We start from the raw sequence: 22794 nt of genomic DNA on the forward strand, positions 1-22794 counted from the left end.
ATATGTGTGGAATCATAGGTATCACTTCACAGACAGTAACAAGAGGAAAGCAAAAGGCCTTAATACTGTTGCTCCATACATCTCTGATGACTGAGTCCCCAATTAGCAGCGTTTTAGGCTGTGGCGGTGTTCCTCGTCTCCTTTCACCGTTAATGCCTCGGCGGCTAACATGGTTAGCATCCCGATGGTTAGCATGGTTACCACCCCGATGGCCAACATGGTTAGCATCCTGATGGCTAACCCTATTAGCATACTTATTAGATAGCTGTCGATTGGCACGAATTGCAAGCTGGTGGTTGGGATGACTCTTAGCATGCTTGTTAGCATGCTGCTGGCTAACACAGTTGGCAGCCTGGTGGTTGGTCCGCAAATGGCCAAAGTTATTTGCATGCTTAGCAGCCAGACTGGAGTCAGATCTCTGATGCTGATTGGGGTGTGCTTGATGTCCTTGATGTCCTGGAGAGGGAGGCAGTATGTTGTGATGAGACTGCTCAGTTCCTGCTACTTCAGTTGAGGCGAGAGCTTCATATCTGTTATCGAGAAGAATGGTCTGTTCTGAAGATTGCTGCTTGCCGCCGCTGCTGTGCTGGTTTCTGCTACGTTCCTTCCCCCGAACAACAGTTCAGCCCTTATCATTGTTGTTGTTAACGGGATTAGGAGTTGAGGCTAAGATGAGCTTAGGCTTTGCCCCCAGTACATCCCAGCGACAATGGAGAGAAACGTCTTTTTCTTTGCCAGTCACAGGGATGGTTTTGTCAGCGGTTTGTGTGGCAAGAATAGAGTCCAGATATTCTTCCTCTTCCCTTATAGAATGTAAGGTATAGATTCTTTCCTGAAATTCTGCAACCCTCTGAGAGAGTTTGATACACTCAGAGCAAATAGATGATGTGGAAGCATGAGCCATAATCGCAAAAGCACCGGGCACACAAGGCTCAAATATCCAAGTTAAAAATCCAAAGTGCAAAATTAACACCCAAGAAGTTCTGGCAGGTATTTCACAGCTGAAAACAGTATTAGCTGCTGATAAAACAGTGCACAAAAACCACTCACAAGGTTGAGGCGCAAAAAACAGCTCACTCGCAGTGTCGGACTGTTGGAATGTAAAAAATGCTAAATTATCCTTTATAGATGAATGTAAAAAAGCTTACCAAGTGAAGTAATGAGTAATGGATCCTTTTAACTTGTAAAAATAACTTTAACTTGTAGATATAACTCAAATAAATGAAAGGACAGGCAGAGCTGACAGAAAAGCGTCTGTACAGGAGGAAAGCAGGAAGTCGTTTGTGATGCCGTTTGGGCTCATGAATGCCCCAGCTGTCTTCCAGCGGTACATTAATGAGGTCTTGAGGGAGACTTTGGACCACTATGTGTTCGTCTACCTCGATGACATACTGATTTACAGTCGGTCACTCGATGAACACATAGGGCACGTCAAGAGGGTTCTCCAGTTGTTGCTGGAGAACCACCTATATGTCAAACTGGAGAAGTCAGCGTTCCATACGTGTCTCCAAGGGCAAGTTGGCCATGAACCCAGCGAAGGCCAAAGCCGTAGCCTCCTGGCCTGTGCCCACATCGGTCCGTCAGGTGCTGCGCTTCTTGGGGTTTGCCCACTTCTACCGCTAGTTCATTAAGAACTATGGTTCTGTGGCGGCCCCCCTCTCTGCTTTCACCAGTAAAATCCTTAGGGGTTTCAGTTGGACCTCCCAGGCCCAGGCTGCATTTGATGATCTCAAGGGACGGTTTGTCTCCGCCCCTGTGCTCCGTATGCCTGATCCCGACCTCCCCTTTATTGTGGAGGTCGATGCCTCTGAGGCAGGGGTGGGGGCCATCCTGTCTCAACGGTGTGGGAGCCCTCCTAAACTCCACCCCTGCGCCTTCTACTCCCACCGTCTCACTCCGCCTGAGCGCAACTACGATAAGGAGCTCCTGGCCGTCAAATTGGCCCTCGAGAAGTGGAGGCATTGGCTGGAGGGTGCCAAACACCCTTTTGTGGTCTGAACCGACCACAAGAATTTGGCATACCTCCAGCAGGCTAAAAGGCTCAACCCGAGGCAGGCTAGGTGGTCGCTCTTCTTTGAGAGGTTTGACTTCACCTTGTTGTACCGGCCCGGGTCTAAAAACACCAAGCCCAATGCCCTCTCTCGCTTGTGGGAACCGTCCTCTGTTCACACCTGCGCAGGGACCGTGATTCCCCCTGCCAAGATTGTGGCTCCCGTCCAGTGGGACATTGAAGCCACCGTTAGACGGGCCTTGGCCAGAGATCCCGATCCTGGGGGAGGACCAGCGGGTCGGCTCTACGTCCCGGCCCGGGTGCTTGGGCAGGTTATGAAATGGGCCCACGCCTCACCGTTCGCCGCACACCCTTGAATTAATCAGGCATCGCTTTTGGTGGCCCAACATGGACAAGTCTGTGGGCAACTTTGTGGGGGCTTGCGCTGTGTGCGCCCAGGGGAAAAGCCCACAAACTAAGCCTGTGGGGCTGCTCCACCCGTTTCCGGTCCCTTCACATCCATGGTCACACCTTTCCAAGTCCGCTAAGTTTGTAGCCCTGCCGAAACTCCCCTCCGCTCGTGAGACTGCTGAGTTTTTGCTTGTTCATTTACGTGTTGAGTATTTCCGCGATTGTTTTCTGTTTTCCCCCGTTAAACGCGTGAAGTATTTCCGTGATTGTTTTCAGTTCTCCTCTATTTAACACATCAAGTTTCTCCACAAGTACCTTCAGTTTCACCCTCTACGTCGGCACTGAATACACGGCGCGCCGTGTCTCTGTTTCCTCGGCGTGTGTGCGATCATTCAGTGCACGGACGAGGCGCTTGGGTCCGCCATCATAAAACATCCGCGGGAGATTCCGTCTCCTTCATCTCCCACTCTGACAGAGAAGACTTTGTATATAGTGAAAGAGAGAGAAGAGGAGACTATGGAAGAAGAAGAAAGGATAAAGTTGATAATCACCAACCTGTGAAGTTGATAATACTTCACAGGTTGGTGATTTTAGCACTAAAATAGTGTGCAAGTGGAATGCAATAACTTTCATCACACTGAAATAATCAATCACATTACAGAATTCTGTGACTTACGAGTCCGAATACATGGAGATACTGTCACACATCTCCATCCGTTGGCTGAGCCTGGAGCGGTGCTTGAATCGTGTTCTGAGGCAATACAAGCCACTCTGCAGCTATTTCCAGTCAGCAAGTAAGTTGCATGTGTTACTGACATGAATGCAAGGTTCTTTAAGAGATTGTCAAATGAATGAATAATATGTACAATTGTGTTTTTTGTCTTTTCATATGAGAAACAGCCATGGTTCAAAAGGCTTGCGGGTGCCTTCTCTAATCCAATGACTGAAGTGTACCTCCTCTTCTATCAGGCAACATTGCCAACCTTCACCTTCCTTAATTTGCTACTTCAGAGGGAGAAACAATCTGTTTTTATTCTCTATGAAGAGGTACAGTCGGGGTTCAGCTCTTTTTATGCCATCAGTTTTTCATCTAATGTCACTAACATCGCCAGCCCTCACCGTTGAGCCTCCTGGAGGTGTTGTGGGCTCAAATCAATGAAACACCAATGAAGGGAGGTGCCCACCTCCCCAGTGACCCCAGTGAAGAGCTTGCAAGTGGTTGTGGGCGTCGTTGTTACTTTGCGTGAAGGTCTGTCCAGGGCTGTGTTGTGGTCTGAGTACTTGGCAGTCGAGGCAACGGACCATGAACATAGTACGCTGTGATTCTGGATCCTTGCTGAGCCAGTATCAGATTGTAGCTGTTGTTGTGTTCTGCTCAAACAAGTGTTGTGTGTATAGGATGTGTCGTTGTTGTTTTGTTTGAAGGTCAGTCCAGGTTGATGTGGTGATCTGAATACTTGGCAGTTGAAGCAATGGACCATGAACATAGTACGCTGTGTTTCTGGATCCTTGCCGAGCCAGTATCAGTTCATAGATGTTGCAGTGTTCTAATAGTGGTTGGTTGGTTAATAACATGCACGGTTATGGTTGTTGGAGAGAAGATGGGCGGTAGGGCCTTGTGAGGGGTATGGGAGTGGCATAGGATATTGCACCATCTTATCCTGTGTTTAAGTATAATCATTTAGGTTTCCCAAAATGCTTCCATACGAAGCACCTGAGGAACAAGACAAACTTGCTGAGGAGTTCCAGGACTACCAATTGATGGAGGTTCCAGAGTCCCAGGAATTTGAAGTTGAAGCTTTCTGGGAAGGCCTGTCTTCCCTCAAGAATAGGGTAAAGCTGGGCGTACACTGTACGATATTTTAAATCGTGTAACTCAGCTCCAGCTCAAACTGTATGACTAAATCGCAGGGTTTACTAAATCGCAAGTTCACAGCTCACATACTCACACTATACGACCCGACTGCTCACACTGTACGTCCTTGCACCACATATCGGACTCTTGTATCTGGAACTGCATCATAAAAACGGGAGAAGAAAAAGTATAAGAGCCCGGAAGTGGAGAGATGCTCACCTGAAATGTCCACCAAAAAAAACGCGCTGCCTTGGCAATTTGTGCCATTCTGTGTCTGGAAACACCTAAAAAAAGGCGACGTGCATGGACAAAGAAATGCTTGATTTTACGTCCTCTTCTGCCGTTCGCACATGCGCAGTGTGAGAGGTTGCGGAGAGTCGGCTCGTGGAGCTGCTTCAACAGTGCGATACTCTCACGAGGAGCAATTTGAATTTCAAACATGTTTGATATTCTTGCGACACTGCGATTTCTGATCAGGAGTTGGTCGTGAGGTGTGAATCGCTCCTCGTTTACCTGTGTAAACTATACGATGCATGACACACGATTGAGCCGAAACTCGGCCCGATCGCAAAAATAGTCGCACGAGTGAAAAATCGGCTGAAAATGGGCCAAACATCGCAGTGTACGCCCAGCTTAAGAAATACCTAGCATACACAAACTGACATGAGCAACTGGAGTGTAAAAATATTTAGTAGTGTAATTAGGGTTCCTTGTTTTTTTCCAAAGGTGACTGGAATGAACAGATTTCCCAGACTGTGCAATCGCCAAATTGGTTTTAACTCTCCCACACTCAAATGCCGATGCAGAAAGGGTTTTTTCCATGGTGGGCTTGAACAAGACCAAAACCAGAAATGCCTTGGCTCTGGATGGAAATGGCTGGCATTGAGCCTCATTGCTTTAAATGGGAACCCCCAGTGTCTGTGATCAAGGCATCTAAATCTGCCACAAACACTTTCAACATTCAACATCACTCATGAACAAACACAGAAAATATCCACCATTGTTCCGTGGGGATAAATTTGTGTTTTTGTTTTATTTATTTTTATTTATTAATTTTTCTTCTTGTCTGTACTTGTTTGTAATTATATAACAATAAACCGTGAAATTTGATCAAATCAAACTTGTTCTCTTTCAAGTTGACACTTGGAGGGTCAATGGGCCGATGGGTGACCAACCAAATCTCACTCCCACCAAACTTAGAAACTTGAGAGCCCTGAAAATATTGTTTCAGTTTTGTTATTTGGTTAGTGTAATAGTTTGCTTGGTTAGTGTAATAGTTTGCTTATTTGTCTGTGTTTGAATGACCATTGTGTATGAAAGGTGCTATATAAATAAACTTGCCTTGCCTTGCCTTGTGTGTTATTCTGTTGGCATATATGTCACTAGATTATCATACGTTCATACGGCACACCACTAACCCAATGGTCCGCACACCCCACTATGAAGCGTTAACGTATTTTGTCTTGCTAATGCAACAGACTGCGCTGGAGCCTTCAACCCCCACATCCACAGAAAGCTTGTTCAATACTCAAAGTACCAAAGTGAAGCCCGTAGACTGAGCCAAAGCAAGTTTATTTGTATACTCAAATGTTACGCCAAGTTTTAATGTCTAAAAGTTGTGTAAGTTAGTGAATTGCAGGCTATGGTGAACATAACAAATCTACAAATAAATGTCTATAATGTTTTGTGTTAGACAAAGAACAAAAAGCACAAATAGGCAAAATGTATTACAAAAATATCATTATAAAAGGTAGGCTATGTACCTTTGCGTAACAAAATGCTAAATTATTAAAATGATACTTTTGATGGCCCAAACCAAGGAGTCACGTAAACTGTGTTGCTGTTCAAATGCCCAAACCGAGCTTTCAAGCAAATTACGTTGCTGTTCGATCGCCCAAGCAGTTTTCACTCAAACTGTGTAGCCGCCACCACTAATTTATAGCTCGCGTTGCCTCATGAATGCTATTGTGAATAAAGTGTTCATAACAGCACCGCCCATGCCATCATCTCAGTTTTACATCGCTCGCAAAGGTATGTATTTACTAGGGGTGACCTACTATAGCCGACTATACCCCCTAGTCGACTATGAACGTCATAGTCGAATGTACCATTCTAACTGCATGGCGGTGCCCAAGGATGCTGCTAGTCTTGTTTTCAATATATATATATAGCCTTTTCTGAAATAAAATCATCCTAATTTCTGTTAATAAATATTTAAAAATGATGTTTGCGCATTAACAATAGGCATCTTCCTTACTACACATTAATAAATCACACCCTGCAGTTGCACAATCCAAACGAGCGGACCTGAACACGCAACACAATACGCAGCATCTGCCGAGATTATAATGGCTACTAAAAAACTTCAAAAGTATTTTGAAAAAGATAAAGATGAATCAAAGTAAAGTAAGTTATGTCATCAACGTCTTTCATTTCGCACGATAACAACCAACATGGCATACCATTTAAAACGTGTAAGGCGAAAAAACTTTGTTTTTTCGGTCGTGTCGTCTCGTCGCGGTGCGTCTCGGCAAGTAGGCCTATAAACATTTTTTGATGTTTGCTTTTAAACCCCGTTACTTGAATCTTTCCTTATACATTTTTGCTGTTGTGTAGCAATTTTTTTATATTTTCAGGCAGGTATATTTTATTTAAAATATTTTTGACATTTTGCACTGTGCCTGTCTGACAGTTCGATATGCGCAATGCGCACTGACGGTTAATGTTCAACATTTCATTAAAAAATTAATGAGTAAATAAATAAAAGCTGAATAAAGCCAACCTACCATGTTTATTCATTTATCTGAGTGTTTTAGGTTTTTACTTTGAAGAGGAAAAAAGTCCTGAATGAGAACGGGATCCCGTTTAAGGTGCTCTAAATAAAAAAATAATAAAAAACCCGATTCGACTATTAGTCGACTAAAGGGAAAAGCTGACGATTCAGATTTGATGAAAATCCTTAGTTGAATACACCCCTAGTGTACAAAAGACTGTTATTTATTTGTTTTGAGTCTTTAGTTATTGTATTTATTGGTGGGAGTTTCACCTGCATTCTTATATTCGACATTAGATGGCAGTGTTACTGCACCAATGTCCAGTTAGCATTTTATATAAAGCCACGAAGTAGCGATATGTTACGGAGTCTGCCATTTCCACCATATCGGGGCGACGGTGTAATACGATCTCTAACTTATTAATCGTGTGCGTTCATTGAATGTAAGTACTGTTATTTGTTACTGTTATTTGCCATTTGATATTGTGCATCTGTATCTCACCGAGTTTTCTGACTGATGAGCATTTAAGTATGTCTTTTTAGTCTTTAAAGGAAGCTAACAACTAGCCATGTAGCATTGCTCCGCGATGTATAGTCTGTCTATGGCTCACGTGGTTTGGCTAAATGTATAGCGTGCTAGTCATGTTTAACTGCTTTCGTTTATAATTGTCTAGTATATTGTAGACATTCATGTTCTATCTATTCTTGTTCTGCATTGCAGAAAAACCACACGTACAACACACCCACATTCACCAATTCCTATTTGGAGAATAAAGGAGTGTTAAGTGCAAGACTGGGTCAGCTCTCTCTCTCTCGTCATCTCAACTCACCTGGATATATACAATTGCGATCCTAACCCGATCCTCTGTAGCGATTACAACATAGCCTAACTAGTTCACAGTCCTCCATACACCTAGTATTTACATACGTAACTTGCATTCTACTTAATTCTTTTGTAATGCCAGTATGGCAAAAGCAGCCATACATAATGTATGTAACAGCTAGCCCTGGCGAAGAGGGATTATACCCGAGAGATAATTTCTTTGAGATATTGACTTGATAAGTAGGTTACCATTCGCAGAATTCCTGCAAACTACTAAAGCATTTATTAGGCAAAGCAAGACTAACTCACGGTTTGAAAACCGTTGATGTAAACTTATATATAGTCAGTAGCGAACCGTGACCTTTAAACCTGGGCCCGTTAACCCCCGAATTTTTTTTTTCCTTTCTTAATAAACTGCAATAAAGAAAAACTGAGACGACAGTACAGCTTTTAAAACGCAATAAACAATAATATCTGTACTAGATAACGTCTTAAGCAAAATAAGTTTCCAAACAAAATAAGGTTCACGAAACTAGCTAGCGGTGATGCTAACGACAGCTAGCGTCGCCACAGCGGGCGGAAATTATCATACAGTTAAGCCCGCCCACTAAGAGAGAAGATATGATTGGTCAATTTTACTGTCATTTGAAACTGGTATTGCGCTGAATTATAACTGCCAGGCCCTCTGTAAACGAACAGCGGGCATCACAGTCCTGATAGGGGGAGACACAGGCTCACAGGCTTCCACTTAACCCCTCATCTTCCAACACAGATTGAATACATGGGTGAATAATTTATTTGCATATATTTTTGTAATTGTTTAGATGTCGATTGTCAAACTGTAAGTAGATAAAATAAAATTGGATAAATTATATTATATATATTTTAGGGGTGGGACGCGATTAAAAAAATTAATCGAATTAATCGGAAGCTTTGTGATTAATTAATCGAAATTAATCGCATTTTAATCGCATTTCAGTATTTAACATGAGAAATATTAATTTAAGTTTGAATGATGAATGAATCAATGAACATAATCATAAACTTCAACATCTTGTTTATTTTTCCACCAGTCTACTACACAGACCAATATATGAGTGCAGAAAACAGTTCAGAACATTGGAAATTCTGACCAAAAATGTTGTTTAATTTTGGGAGTTTTGCTCAGGATATTGGAAGAATTGAAGTAAATCAGAAGATGTTTTTTAATACCATTTTAGATGGTATACTTTTCTTAAATTTCCCAGGCCTCTGCCACAGGCATCTCCATAGTGCCTAGAAGTGGTCTTCTGCATGCTCAAAGCAAATGACTGGATCTTCCATTCATCATCTATAATATGAGCTGTCACACCAAGATCATTCTTGTTGCTAACAGAGGTCCAGTGATCCCCAGTCAGAGCCACATTTGTGGCGCTCTTCACAATAACCTGTTTTACTTCCCTTTCACAATAACCTGTTTTTTTTCCCTCGTTCTTACGTACGAGGTTAAGAAGTACTTGGTGCTAAGAACGTTTTGGGAAACTCACCCCTGGACGGTAGTTCATAACTTGCATCAGTTGACGCAATGTGCAGCGCTTCTTGTAAGCCTTTATCTTCGACCACAGAGAACGAACGACACAAATAATATGACGCGTCATGTATAAACGCGTGCGGAGTCGCGCGCTACGGTCACTCGCGAAAGTTTAATCCAGTCTTAATGGTCCAATGAAGGTACTTTAAAAACCAGGACATTTCCTCACTTAAAAAAAAACCCGGGACAACACCTGTCCAGGATGTGAAATGCGGACGTTTAGGTCACCCTATCGTACTAGGAATACATTTAGCAGCTAAGTTATCATTACTGACCTGCGCGTTAAGCTGGGCGTACACTGTGCGATTTTTGGCCCATTTTCAGCCGATTTTTCACTCGTTTCGGCTCAATCGCGTGTCGTGCATCGTATAGTTTACACAGGTAAACGAGGAGCGATTCACACCTCACGACCAACTCCCGATCAGAAATCGCAGCGTCGCAAGAACATCAAACATGTTTGAAATTCAAATCGCTCCTCGTGAGAGTATCGCACTGTTGAAGCAGCTCCACGAGCCGACTCTCCTCAACGAGTTAGTCGTACAGTTTGAGCTGGAGCTGAGTACACGATTTAAAATATCGTACAGTGTACGCCCAGCTAGCCGCAACATGTTTTGCGTTGAGGTGGTAACGAAGGGTGGAAGTGCTCCTGTGATAAGCGAACTCCTTCCTTCATAAAGTGCAAATAACACTATTTGTGTTTGTACTTCCATCTGGAAGTTTCTTATATTTAAATTTCCCATCCACCAGCGTAGCCTCTTCAGTAATCTCCATAATGCTCATCTTATTGTGCGTCCATATAATCTGTACGCCTGGAACTCGTGCACTGAGAAACATTCCACGATGCAAAAGTGTATTGTGCGTTAAAATGCGTTAATTTTTTTAGTGCGTTAACTTTCCTGTAATTAATTAATCGAAATTAACGCGTTAAAGTCCCACCACTAATATATTTATGTTTTAAGAATATTTTTAGGCCCTCTGAGAGGGCGTAGAGGGCCCTGACGGTTCCCCACTGATGATTACTGATTACTCCTTTAAGAAGTAACTTAGTTACGTTACATATTACTTGATTTTAAAAGTAACTATGTTAGATTACAAGTTACTTTAGTAGTTACATTCAGCAGCAAAATGAGTTTTTCCAATACATTTATTGGAAATGCATTTTTAACAGTAACAATGTATCTCCTGACATTACGTTTATGTTGCTGCAAAAGTATAACTGAGCCAAGAATAAAGAAAAAATCTATATTTTTTAGAGGTGTGACGATACACTCAGCTCACGAGATGAGACACGATATTGGGTTCACGAGAACGAGACTTTAAGAAAACTTAAATGACAAATTATATGACTGGACAACAAACTTTTATTTAACTGAGTTGCACATGGATTTTGAAATGTTTTATTATAACTTAACATGCATGATGTAAGCATGAACTTTTATTAAACTTTTTCCTCTACAATTTGAAATTAAAATAAAATTTTATGAAAGTTAAAATAAAATTAAATATTTCTCCTTTTTCAAGTGCAGACAATATTATGTGCAAAACAAAAAGTTCTTCTCTGTCAATACAGAGTGCAAAAAGTGCAAACAGCCTGACCAAGTATGTCACTGACAATTTGCTGCAATTACACTTCCATGTTCTTTTTAACCAATCACAGGATGTTCCAAGACTAGATACACAAAGCACACTATATAAAGTGCTATAGTGACGTTGATGGCGATTGAGCTGAGATATACGCAATGGGATGGTCGATATACGAAGCATCTTCCTGTAACACTGCTCCACAACCAGTCTCGCTGGCATCAACCTCTAGTTTGAAGGGTTTTGTGAACTCGGGAACGGAAAGGACAGGAGAAGAACACAACAGTCGTTTTATGGCCTCAAACGCTGACTGACAGGTGGGGGACCACTAAAATTTAAGCGTTCATGTCGCTTAGACAGGACTCAATAACAAATGGTCCAACAAATGTCGCTTGTAGGGCAGAACCAGACAGTGGTAACAGAACCAACACATTGTCTCTCACTTGAAAACAGCGCTGTACCGCACGTGAATCAAAACGAGCCTTCATTCGGCACTGAGTTTTATTAAGGGTCTGGTGAAATCTCTCTAAGGCACCCTGCGACTCTGGGTGGAAAGAACTAGAAACCTGATGATTAATCTGCATTTGGTTCATGGCCGAATCGAGGGCTTCCTCCTGCAAATACCTTGCGAGTTCAGTGTCCGCACGGATTCTCATGGGGACTGGAGTGGAGGTCTTTTCTTTTCTGAAAATGTTGTATAAGCCGCACCGGGCTAAAAGCCGCATATATCTACTGAACTGAATACATTTAACTGAACTGATCAGTTTCTGAACAGTGCATGTAGCATTTCACGTGCGACAGATTTGGCTTTCTGCCAGTGTTGTGCCGAATTCCGACTCCCCTTGTTTATCCGCATAAAGACGCTACAGATTATATTGTCAATTTACGTTTCTATGCATAAATAAGAGCTATACATTAATTATCCATCACAGCAAACGGCACAGCATTATCTATGTCCAAAGCCACACTGGCTCAAGGGTGTTAATTATTTAAATAAAATACACACTGGCTATACCGAAGTTCACCTCTGACCACATGACTTCGCAGTATTATGTCTAAATATCTAGTTAGGACAAAACTAGAGTGCTCAGTTAACTAAGTTATAATCACTGTAACTCCCGAATATCATCTGTAGCATCTTAATGCGCGAGTCGGAATTTGGCACAACACAAGTTGGTTTGAAAAAAATTTAATCCGTCGTGCCTGCAGCTTTCATGTGCCCTGAACTACACGGGAGCTGGTCAATGACCTGAAGAGAGCTGGCACCACTGTTTCCAAGGTTACTATACACTAAGACGCAATAAGTCATGCATGGCATGGAAGGTTCCCCTGCTTAAATCAGCACACATCCACCAGGCCCATCTTAAGTTTGCCCGTGACCATTTGTATGATCCAGAGGAGTCATGGGAGAAAGTTCTGTGGTCAGATGAGACCAAAATAGAACTTTTTGGTCTTAAATTGAAGGACAAAGAATGATGAGTAGCATCCCAAAAACATAATCCCTACTGTGAAGCATGGTGGTGGAAGCATCATGCTTTGGGGTGTTTTTTGCACATGGGACAGAACGACAGGACAAGGAGAGGATGAGCGGGGCCATGTATTGCAAGATTTTGGGGAACAACCTCCTTCCCTCAGTTAAAGCATTGAAGATGGGTCACGGCTGGGTCTTTCAACATGACAATGACCCAAAGCACACAGATAGGCCTTATTTTGGCCAACTGAATTTACTACCTTTTAATACTTTTTACAACTCCGCGGACACCCTGTAAGCCCTATAGAAAATCTTTAGAGGGAGCTCAAACTCCGTGTTTCTCAGAAACCTGGCTGATCTGTGTGGAGGAATGGGCCAAAATCCCTGCTGCAGTGTGTGCAAACCTAGTGAAAAACTACAGAAAACATTTGATCTCTGTAATTGCAAACAAAGACTACTGCACCAAACATTACCATTGATTTTCACAGGTGTTCAAATACTTATTTGCAGCAGTAAGACACAAATACATTATTTAAAAAATCATACATTGTGATTTCCAGAATTCTTTTTAGATTATGTCTCTCACAGTGGACATGCACCTAAGATGAAAATTTCAGACCCCTCCACGATTTTTAAATGGGACAAGTCAGCGGGTGTTCAAACACTGTACGTGTGTGCGTGCGTGTATATATATACATATATTAGGGGTGTCATGATTCTCTAAATCCTCGATTCGATTATATTTCCGATTTTAGGGTCACGATTCGATTCTCGATTTACAGCAGAGAGGCCTATGCCAGTTTTAGATTAGTCTATGGCAGGGGTCAGCAACCTATGGCACGCGTGCCACCGTTGGCACGCCGAGGCATAATCACTGGCACGCGCCACGCTGGACCAGCATCAGCAAAAAAATGTAATAATAAAAAATCTCAGGCAGAGAGCACGATCCCCCAATTGAAATCGCTCCTCAACGCTCTGCACTCAGCTCCCGCCACAGACCCATGTTTAAATTTGTTTAAATAACCGTAATGGCCGCACGACACTGTGTGTGACGTAATCCCTGAGCCGCGTCAAGGCTGGATTATTTATTATGGATTATACTTTTGCGAGTGACTGTAGCGCGCGACTCCGCACACCTCACGCGAACCTCCATGAACAGCGGGGGTGTTTATATTCTTTGCAGTGTTCTCTGAAACGATATGTGGTAGTATAAAGAAACACCCCTCACAAACAAGGGAAGGAACATTTACCTGACGAAAATTTATGTTACATTGTGTTCCAGGTTTGAAAAGTGCTGAGATTTAGGCTAAAGTACTTGAAAATGTCTGAAAGTGTAACCACTTTGTTTCACAACAAATAGCTGTCTGACTGAACAGTTCTCTTGTATTACGTTAACAAATACAAGCCTCTTGTAATTCCAGGACGAAACATGAGAGAACGTGAAGACGTTAAGATTGGGCGTTTTGAAAATAAACAACCATTAAATAATGTGATAAAAAGTGAATTATTTTGAATCATTACGAGTATATGTATAAATATTTAACTTAATTAGGTGCTTTAATTCTACCTTCTAAAGGTGTATGAGCCCAGAAAACATGACTTGGTTCATTGTGCTGAAGTACGGCACGCGCGAAGTTACAAAATTCGAGAGGTGCACGACCTTGCGATTTCCCAGCGCGCATGGGCGGAGACACCGTGATTACGTCATTTTCGGCGCGCGGACCCTGGCGACGTGTCTAGTTTAAACCAGGCTTTACTTTACGTAGTGTGGGTGTTTGCGTAGCTTAGACGGAGGGATCGTCTCGAGATCGTGACAATTTCGATCGATTTCGATTTAATTACGAAATCGTGACACCCCTAATATATATATATATATATATATATATATATATATATATATATATATATATATATATATATATATATACACACACACACACGTTTGCTGTAAAAACCAATAACCTTCTACTGCTATTCTAGAGTTCACACTAAACAATTTCAGCCATGATTTTCTGCTCTCAAACAAGTGTTGGAGATCAAGAAAAGCTCCAAATTGTCATCTTCTATTGTCATAAAAGGATCAAGACAGAAAGAGGTTCATTTTGCTAAACCATTGCATAGGATAAAAGCAACCTTAAGTCACTTAGGACTCTTTTTCTGAGAAGAGACAAACTGCTGTAGGTTTGAGTTAGTAATACTTACATAAGTATGGGTTCGAAAGCTGTCTGATGGCCCACTGATGCACACTTTGTCTCCTTCCAGTCCAATCACCCTTTTACAAATATTCATCTTTGGATCAAATGGGCTTTTAGCAATTACAATGTCCCCTCTGTAATACAGAGCACAATATATATTAATTGAACAGTCCAGGAATACATTTTTTTGCATTAAATCTATGCTGTATTCAGTGTTCGGGGCTATTTACATTTCTTGGTTTCTGATTTACAGACAGCATAAACATGACCTCAAAACTTCCACATGCACAACTTTCAGTTCAGGAAATTATTTAAATAGTTAAAAGAGATGAGAAGAAAAAAACAGTACAGGAGTAGCATATGATTATTACATGAATTATTGAGTATTTTAATAATTTTAATAATAATAATACATTTTATTTAGTATAGCGCTTTTCAGGACACTCAAAGATGCTTTACAGTACAAAATTACAAGCAGCATAATGACACTGTACAATACATTACAATATAGAACAACATTATAAGAAACAAAGAGAATTAGTATTAGATAAAACAAATAAGAAAAAGATAAATGTGTAGCATCATAAATTAAAAGCGGATCTGAAGAGGTGAGTTTTTAAAAGAGATTTAAAAGTGGAAAGATCAGAAGAATCACGGATGTGTTTGGAGAGAGAGTTTCATAGAGTGGGTGCAGTCACTGAAAAGGCCCCCATCATCCCAGGTATGTTTGATCCTATATGGTATGGACAAAAGGTTTGCATCAGAGGAGCGAAGCAACCGAGAGGGAGTATAGTGATGGAGCAGATCAGTGATGTAGGGAGGTGCGTGATTATGGAGAGCTTTATAAGTAAAAGAATTTTATATTGAATACGTTGTGTGGGAGCCAGGGTAGTTGTTGAAGAACAGGTGTGATGTGTTCACGGGAGCGTGACTGGGTGAGAAGACGTGCAGCTGAGTTCTGAATGTACTGAAGTTTATTTAGGATTTTGTTTGGTGTACCGTAGAGAATGCTATTACAATAATCAATTTGTGATGTAATAAAAGCATGGATCAGGGTTTCAGCAGCAGAGAAATTGAGTGATGGACGAAGGCGAGCAATATTTTTTAAATGAAAAAAAAGCAGTTTTAGTGACTTGCTTTACATGCTGTTCAAATGATAAATGACTGTCAAAAATTACACCAAGATTACGATGTGTGAGGAAGGGTACAGAGTAGAGTTGTCTATAGTCAGGCAGACGTTCTGTATGTTTTTTGTGAGGGATTTGGGACCTATTACGACCATGTCAGATTTATCACTATTTAATTTGAGAAAGTTGGTTTCCATCAATAATTTTATTTCAGTGAGGCAGTTTGACAGTGTGGCAAGAGTTATGGTGGTGACTGATTTGGTGGAAATATAAAGCTGAATATCATCGGCATAGCAGTGGAAATGTAGACCATGTTTCCATATGATGTCACCTAAGGGGAGCATGTAGAGATCAAACAGAAGAGGACCAAGCACAGAACCCTGGGGTACACCTTGGGACAGTGGAGCAATGTGTGATCTGCAGTTGTTGATACATACAGACTGTTTACGGTTTGTGAGATATGATCTTAGCCATGCAAGGGCAGTACTAGTGATGTTGGTAGTGAATTCTAGGCGAGAAAGAAGAACAGAGTGGTTAATAGTATCAAAGGCCGCAGTTAAATCGAGGAGAATGAGAATACTAAGATTGCCAGAATCAGAGGAAAGAAGAAGGTCGTTTGTAACCTTGATAAGGGCTGATTCGGTGCTGTGTTGGAAGCGAAAACCAGACTGAAATAGTTCAAACAGATTATGTGACATTAAGTACTGTATTTTCTGGACTATAAGTCGCACTTTTTTTTCAGAGTTTGGCCGGGGTTGCGACTTGTATTCCGGAGCGACTTATAGTCCGGGTACGCATATTGAGAAACGGCCATGGTAATTTCACATGTTCGTTAGTTTCACACTGCAAGAGGGCGCTCTAGTGTACCTGCTACTTCTGTACCACTGGAAAAAAAAAAAGAAATAAAAAAAAGTTTAAACATTAAACAAATTACAACTGAGAAGGGCTGAAAAAATGCCAGCTAAAAGAAAATCGTATTCTGCAGATTACAAGCTGCAAGTTGTGAAATATGCAGCCGAAAACGGTAATCGAGCAGCAGAAAGAAAGTTCGGAGTGAGCGAGAAACTTGTGAGGGACTGGCGAAAAGCGGAGGTTTCTCTTACTGCAATGAGAAAAACTAAAAAAAGCTAATCATGGGCTAAAAGCTAGGTGGCCACAGCTAGAGGAACGAGTTTGCACATGGGTGCTTGAACAACGTGCAGCCGGGAGAGGCTTGTCAACAGTGCAGTTGCGTCTCCATGCCCATGTAGTTGCCAAGGAGATGAATATAAAAGACTTTGCGGGAGGACCTTCTTGGTGTTACCGCTTCATGCAACGCAACCGCCTGTCTATCAGAGCACGGACAACAATGTCCCAAAAACTGCCAGCAGACTTCCAAGCCAAGGTCGACAGTTTCCGTGAATTTGTTGAAAATCACGTAACTGAGCATAACATGACACCGGATCATATTATTAACATGGATGAGGTCCCCCTCACGTTTGACATTCCCATGGGCCGAAGTGTAGCGGAGAAAGGGCAAAAGAGTGTGAATATTGTAACAACTGGTCATGAGAAATCACACTTCACAGTGGTGCTGGCATGTTGTGGAGATGGATCAAAACTGCCACCAATGGTCATTTTCAAACGAAAAACCATGCCAAAAATCCAATCCCCCTCAGTTGCCTTCGCCGTGAATGAGAAAGGGTGGATGGATCAAGAAATGATGAACTTATGGCTTACGAAGTGCTACACTAAGCGTCCGGACGTTTTACTCTCCCAGAGAGTTTTCGTCTTTCATTCTGGTTGGCGTTTACATCCCGCAGGGCGCGCGCACGGGCGAAGCGCAAAAGCAGCTTTCCGAACAGTTAATGAAAGTAAAAAGGAAGTATGCGGACTCACAACTTATCATTCTGGGGGACTTCAACAGTGCCAATCTCTCTAAATCTCTCTCCTCGGGCTGAAGCTACAGTCGCGTGTGACGTCATCCAGGAAGCTGTCACGAGAATACAGTCTGCCCATCCTGATGCTTGTGTGATCATATCAGGAGATTTTAATCATGTGGACATAAGGCCACATGTAGGAGGTTTTACACAGTATGTTGACTGTCCCACAAGACACAATAGTATGTTGGATCTGTGTTTTGTCAATGTGCGAGATGCCTATAGTGCATTGGCCATGCCACCTTTGGGCAAATCCGATCACAATTTGATTTACCTCAGACCCCTTTATGAACCATGTGTGAGAAGACTGCCTCCAATTAGGCGCTCATTTCGTAAATGGACTCCAGAGGTCAGTGAGACTTTACAGGATTGCTTTGAGTCAACCGACTGGAGTGTACTGATTGACTCAGGCGCTGGATGATATCAATGAGGCAGTGGATCGTGTGACAGACTATGTGAACTTCTGTACTGATGTGGTGGTGCCCATGCGAACAGTTTTCTGCTTCCCAAATAACAAACTATGGATTACAAGCAACATTAAAGATCTCTTGAATAAAAAGAAGGAAGCGTTTATATCAGGGGATCGACATGGGTTTAGGAGGGTGCAATCTGAGCTGAAGAAGAGATTAAAGAAGGCTAAAATAGACTATGGAAGGGGTCTACAGAGGAAGCTGCAGAATAGAGATTCTAGAGGTGTATGGAAGAGCATAAAGACCATGACGGGATATAAGGACAAAAGGAGTGAAACACAAGACCATGCTGACAGGGCCAACGAGTTTAACTACTTTTACTGTAGGTTCGACTCCATTTCTGCCCTGAAAAGTCCATCTGATCGACCCCCCATCTCTGTATCTTGGACTTGCCCCTCCCCACCCGACGGTCGTACCACCGCTGCAGCGGCTGTGACATGCGCGGCTACATCCGGAGGTTGTTCCTCCTCTGCGAGTGTGAACTGCTCTGCTCTGACTGGTGGTAGTTCCATCATGACTGCTGTTCCCTGCACTGCTCTACCTGGCGGATGTTCCACCATTACTGCTGCTCCCTGCCTCGCTCCACCTGGTGGCTGCTCTAGCACTACTGCTGCACTCTGCTCCGATCCACCTGGCGGATGTTCTACCATTACTGTTGTGCCCTGCTGTGCTCCACCTGGGGGCTGTCCCATCACTACTGCTGCACCTTGCCTAGCTCCATCAGACGGCTGCTCCACCTTGGCAGCTGGGACAACCGACCCACCCAGCAGCTGTTCCACCTATGCTGCTGGGACACCCTGTAGTTTCTCTGTGGATGAGGTGCGTACTGAACCACGTAGGCTGCGCCCGGGGAAGTCGGCTGGGCCTGGTGGGGTAGCACCTAGGCTACTCAAGGAGTGTGCTTCTGAGTTGGCTGTGCCGCTACAAACGGTTTTTAATCGAAGTCTTCGCACTGGGCATATTCATGTCCTGTATAAGATGTCCTGTCTCGTACTGGTCACTAAGGTAAGGAGACCAGTAGGGGTTAAAGATTATAGACCAGTGGCCCTGACCGGTTATTATGAAGACTCTTGAGAGGCTTGTACTCCGCGTTCTTAGGACACAGGTACAGCAGGCCGTAGACCCGTTGCAGTTCGCGTATCAGGAGAAGATGGGTGTTATACATGCTGCACAAAACTATCATTCCTGGATGGGCCTGGGGGGTATGTTAGATTTATGTTTTTTTGACTTCACCAGTGCTTTCAATACGATAAATCCCCTCATTCTCAGGGAGAAACTGGTGAGGTATGGGGTGGATCCTACATTAATCGAATGGATCAATAACTACCTAACTGGCCGTCCCCAGTATGTCAGGTTGGGAGGTAACATCTCTGAGGTGGTAGTGACCAACATGGGGGCTCCTCAGGGTACAGTACTGTTGCCATTTCTCTTCACACTGTACACTGCTAATTTCTCATATAAATCGGAGTTGTGTCACATTCAGAAATACTCAGACGACACAGCAGTGGTGGCGTGTGTAAAGGGGGAGAGTGAAGCTGAGTATAGAGATCTTATAGCCGAGTTCACGGGCTGCAGTAGGAGGAATGGTCTTATTCTAAACACAACCAAGATGAAGGAGATGATTGTGGATTTCCGCAATCTACAGAGAAGAAGTACAAATAACTACAGAGAATAAGTGGACCAGTGATGATACAGAGAAGCTACAGGGCTGCTTTGAGTCTACTGACTGGTCTGTCTTTGAAGAGGCAACAGGGAGCTTAGACCAGTGTTTCTCAACCTTTTTTCAGTTGTGGCACCCTTTATATGCATGCAAAACTTTAAGGCACCCCAGTTTACAATGCGTTTAATAAACAGGCTTGGGGGGGGGGGGGGGTGGAGACGTAAGTTGTTGACGGGGGGTGTGAACGTAAAATGGACACAAATTAAGTATTATATCGCAATCTATCGATCGCGGGTGGTTGGCGCCAGAGCGAACTAGTAACTCATTGAATCATAGATATGGATCAGATAAATAAACAAGATTTTTTTTTTCGGATGTGAGATATCGGAAGTGTGCCGTGAGAGCGTGTGAAAACGGTCAAATGCGTGTGTCTCATGCTCAATGCGTGAGCGTTGGCAAGCCTGAAAACATACTCTCTGCAACCATCTCCCGGCCAACATAACACAAAAAAAGTGATTATTAAGACAGAGAGCAGATAAATGTGACTTACAGTCAGTGGGAAACCTGCGTAATCACGTGCTGACCTTGGTCATATGCAGGTCATATGCACGCTTTGAGCATGAGACTCACGCTCTCACGCCACACATGGAATTTCTCACGCTTGAATATTATTATTATTAATTTATTTTTTAAATAATCTAATCGCCGCACACCGCAGCATATTCAGCCAATCCATCGGTTGTATATTATATATATATATATATATATATATATATATATATATATATATATATATATATATATATATATATATATATATAACAGGTTGAACCAATCAGAATATAGATCGCGCTGTTTCTTGGTAGACTTTAGCCAGCCCGCTCCCCAACCACACACACACACACACACACACCCTCACACACGGTGGAATTCATGCACTTGTACGGCACTTTCATGGTCCAGTTAAAAACATTTCCAGTACCTTCAGCTTAATTTACATATTTATACAAATAAACATATACTCCTGGTTTTCCCAAATGAAAATATGGTCATCCTAGAAGCGTTAAGCCCTGTTTTTAAGTTGCTACTTGTACTTTTTACTTTCAGTACTTGAGTAATACATTTTAGAATAAACTACTTGCAATACTTAAGTACAAAAAATGCTGAAAACTTCTGTACTTCCACATAAGTCAAGTTTTTAAAGAACACTTTTACTCAAGTATGGGTCTCTAATACTTTTTACTTGTCTGCCCACCACCTAGGGTAGTACTAGGGTTCGGTGCATTGTGGACTGGGCAAAGACCGAAGGCGGGAGCCATGGCGTACCGATCCTCGGTTACTGAAGCTGGCTCTTGGGACATGGAATGTAACCTCTCTGGTTGGGAAGGAGCCTGAGCTGGTGTGTGTGAGGCTGAGAGATACCAACTATATATAGGCTCACCTCAACACACGGTTTGGGTTCTGGAACCATTGAGAGAGAGAGAGAGAGAGACTGGACTTTATTGTTTTCTGGACTGGACTTTATTGTTTTCAGGGTGAAAGGCGGAGGGCTGGAGTGGACTTACTTATAGATCCCTGGCTCGCTGCCTATGTGTTGGGGTTTTCGTCAGTAAACAAGAGGGTTGCTTTCCTGTGCCCTCAGGGAGCGGGCTCTGACTGTTGTTTGTGTTTATGCATAAAATAGCAGTTTGGAGTACCCGGCCTTCTTGGAGTCCTTGGAGGGGATACTAGAAGGTACCCCTTTTGGGGATTCCATTGTTCTGCTAGGGGACTTCAATGCACACGTGGGCAATGACAGTAGGACCGGGAAGGGTGTGACTGGGAGGAATGGCCTCTCTGATCTAAACCAGAGTAGTGTTCTGTTATTGGACTTCTGTGCTCATCACAGTCTGTCCATAACGAACATCATGTTCAAGCAAAAGTGTCCATAAATGCACATGGCACCAGGACACCTTAGGTCGCAGTTCGCTGATCGATTTTGTAATCTTGCTGTTAGACTTGCGGCCGTGTGTCTTGGACGCTTGGTTAAGGAGAGGAGTTGAGCTGTCAAACGATCACCACCTAGTGGCGAGTTAGATCAGATGGCGGGCGATGATGCTGGACAGACCTGGCAGACCCAAACTTATGATGAGGATTTGCTGGGAACATCTGGCAGAGGAATCTGTTAGAAAGGTCTTTATCTCCCACATTCGGCAGAGCTTTGACTGCATCCTGAGGGAGGCCGGTGACATCGAGTCCGAGTGGGCTTTGTTCCGTGCCTCCATTGTCAATGCGGCAGACCGGCAAGGTTGTCGGTGCCTATTGTGGCGACAATACCATTTTTTGGCTATAAGAACTAGGCCTGTGTTGAAAAAAATCGATTTTCCGATTCAGAATCGATTCGCATATGATGATCTGATTATCGATTCGTACGTCCAAAGATCGATTTTTTTAGTGAACTTTTACCCCCGCCTCGTCACTGAATTCACCCAGGCGTGCTCGGTCTAACTAACTGTAACGACTTGGCGTCGGACAGTGCCGGTAACGACGATAGTCAAATCGGAAATCTAAAAACAGAAGGACAGTTTATCCAGTGTCAGTGACTATTTACAGTTAGTCCGTGTCACTGACCGTTTACTAGGGCTGACGGAAAATAATAGATTAATCGTTGGTCGACCAAAAATTTTACTAGTCGACCAAATTCCATTGGTCGATTGGTCGCAGGGGAAAAAAAAGCTGCGTCTGGTCAAAGGGCTTCTGGGACTTCTGGGACTGGGAATTTCGACTAAGGAAGACGTGACACGATTTTACCTGGTGATTTGCTTGACATTCTGGCCATGTCTGGAAGGAACTCTAAAATATGGGATCATTTTGTAAAGGATAAAGATGACCCAAAGAGGGTTACTTGCCAAATTTGCAGGAAAACATTCGCCTATCATTCGTCCACTACGAACATGCTTTACCACCTCA

The 22794-nt window shown here is 42.9% G+C and overlaps 1 protein-coding gene across 4 annotated transcripts in view; it reads right to left on the bottom strand.

Annotated features, from left to right (window-relative positions):
- Nucleotides 1-22794, bottom strand: part of immp1l (inner mitochondrial membrane peptidase subunit 1) — a 70041-nt gene that overhangs the window by 14650 nt on the left and 32597 nt on the right. For 3 of the 4 annotated variants that reach the window (XM_077023160.1, XM_077023163.1, XM_077023161.1), the window contains exon 4: nucleotides 14677-14803. In XM_077023160.1, the coding sequence (XP_076879275.1) occupies nucleotides 14677-14803 (127 nt within the window). Of the gene's footprint in view, nucleotides 1-4350; nucleotides 4416-14676; nucleotides 14804-22794 lie in introns of all 4 variants that reach the window. The other variant, XM_077023162.1, reaches the window with a different exon arrangement.

The sequence above is a fragment of the Brachyhypopomus gauderio genome, chromosome 12 (assembly GCF_052324685.1).
Source record: "Brachyhypopomus gauderio isolate BG-103 chromosome 12, BGAUD_0.2, whole genome shotgun sequence".
NCBI lineage: Eukaryota > Metazoa > Chordata > Actinopteri > Gymnotiformes > Hypopomidae > Brachyhypopomus > Brachyhypopomus gauderio.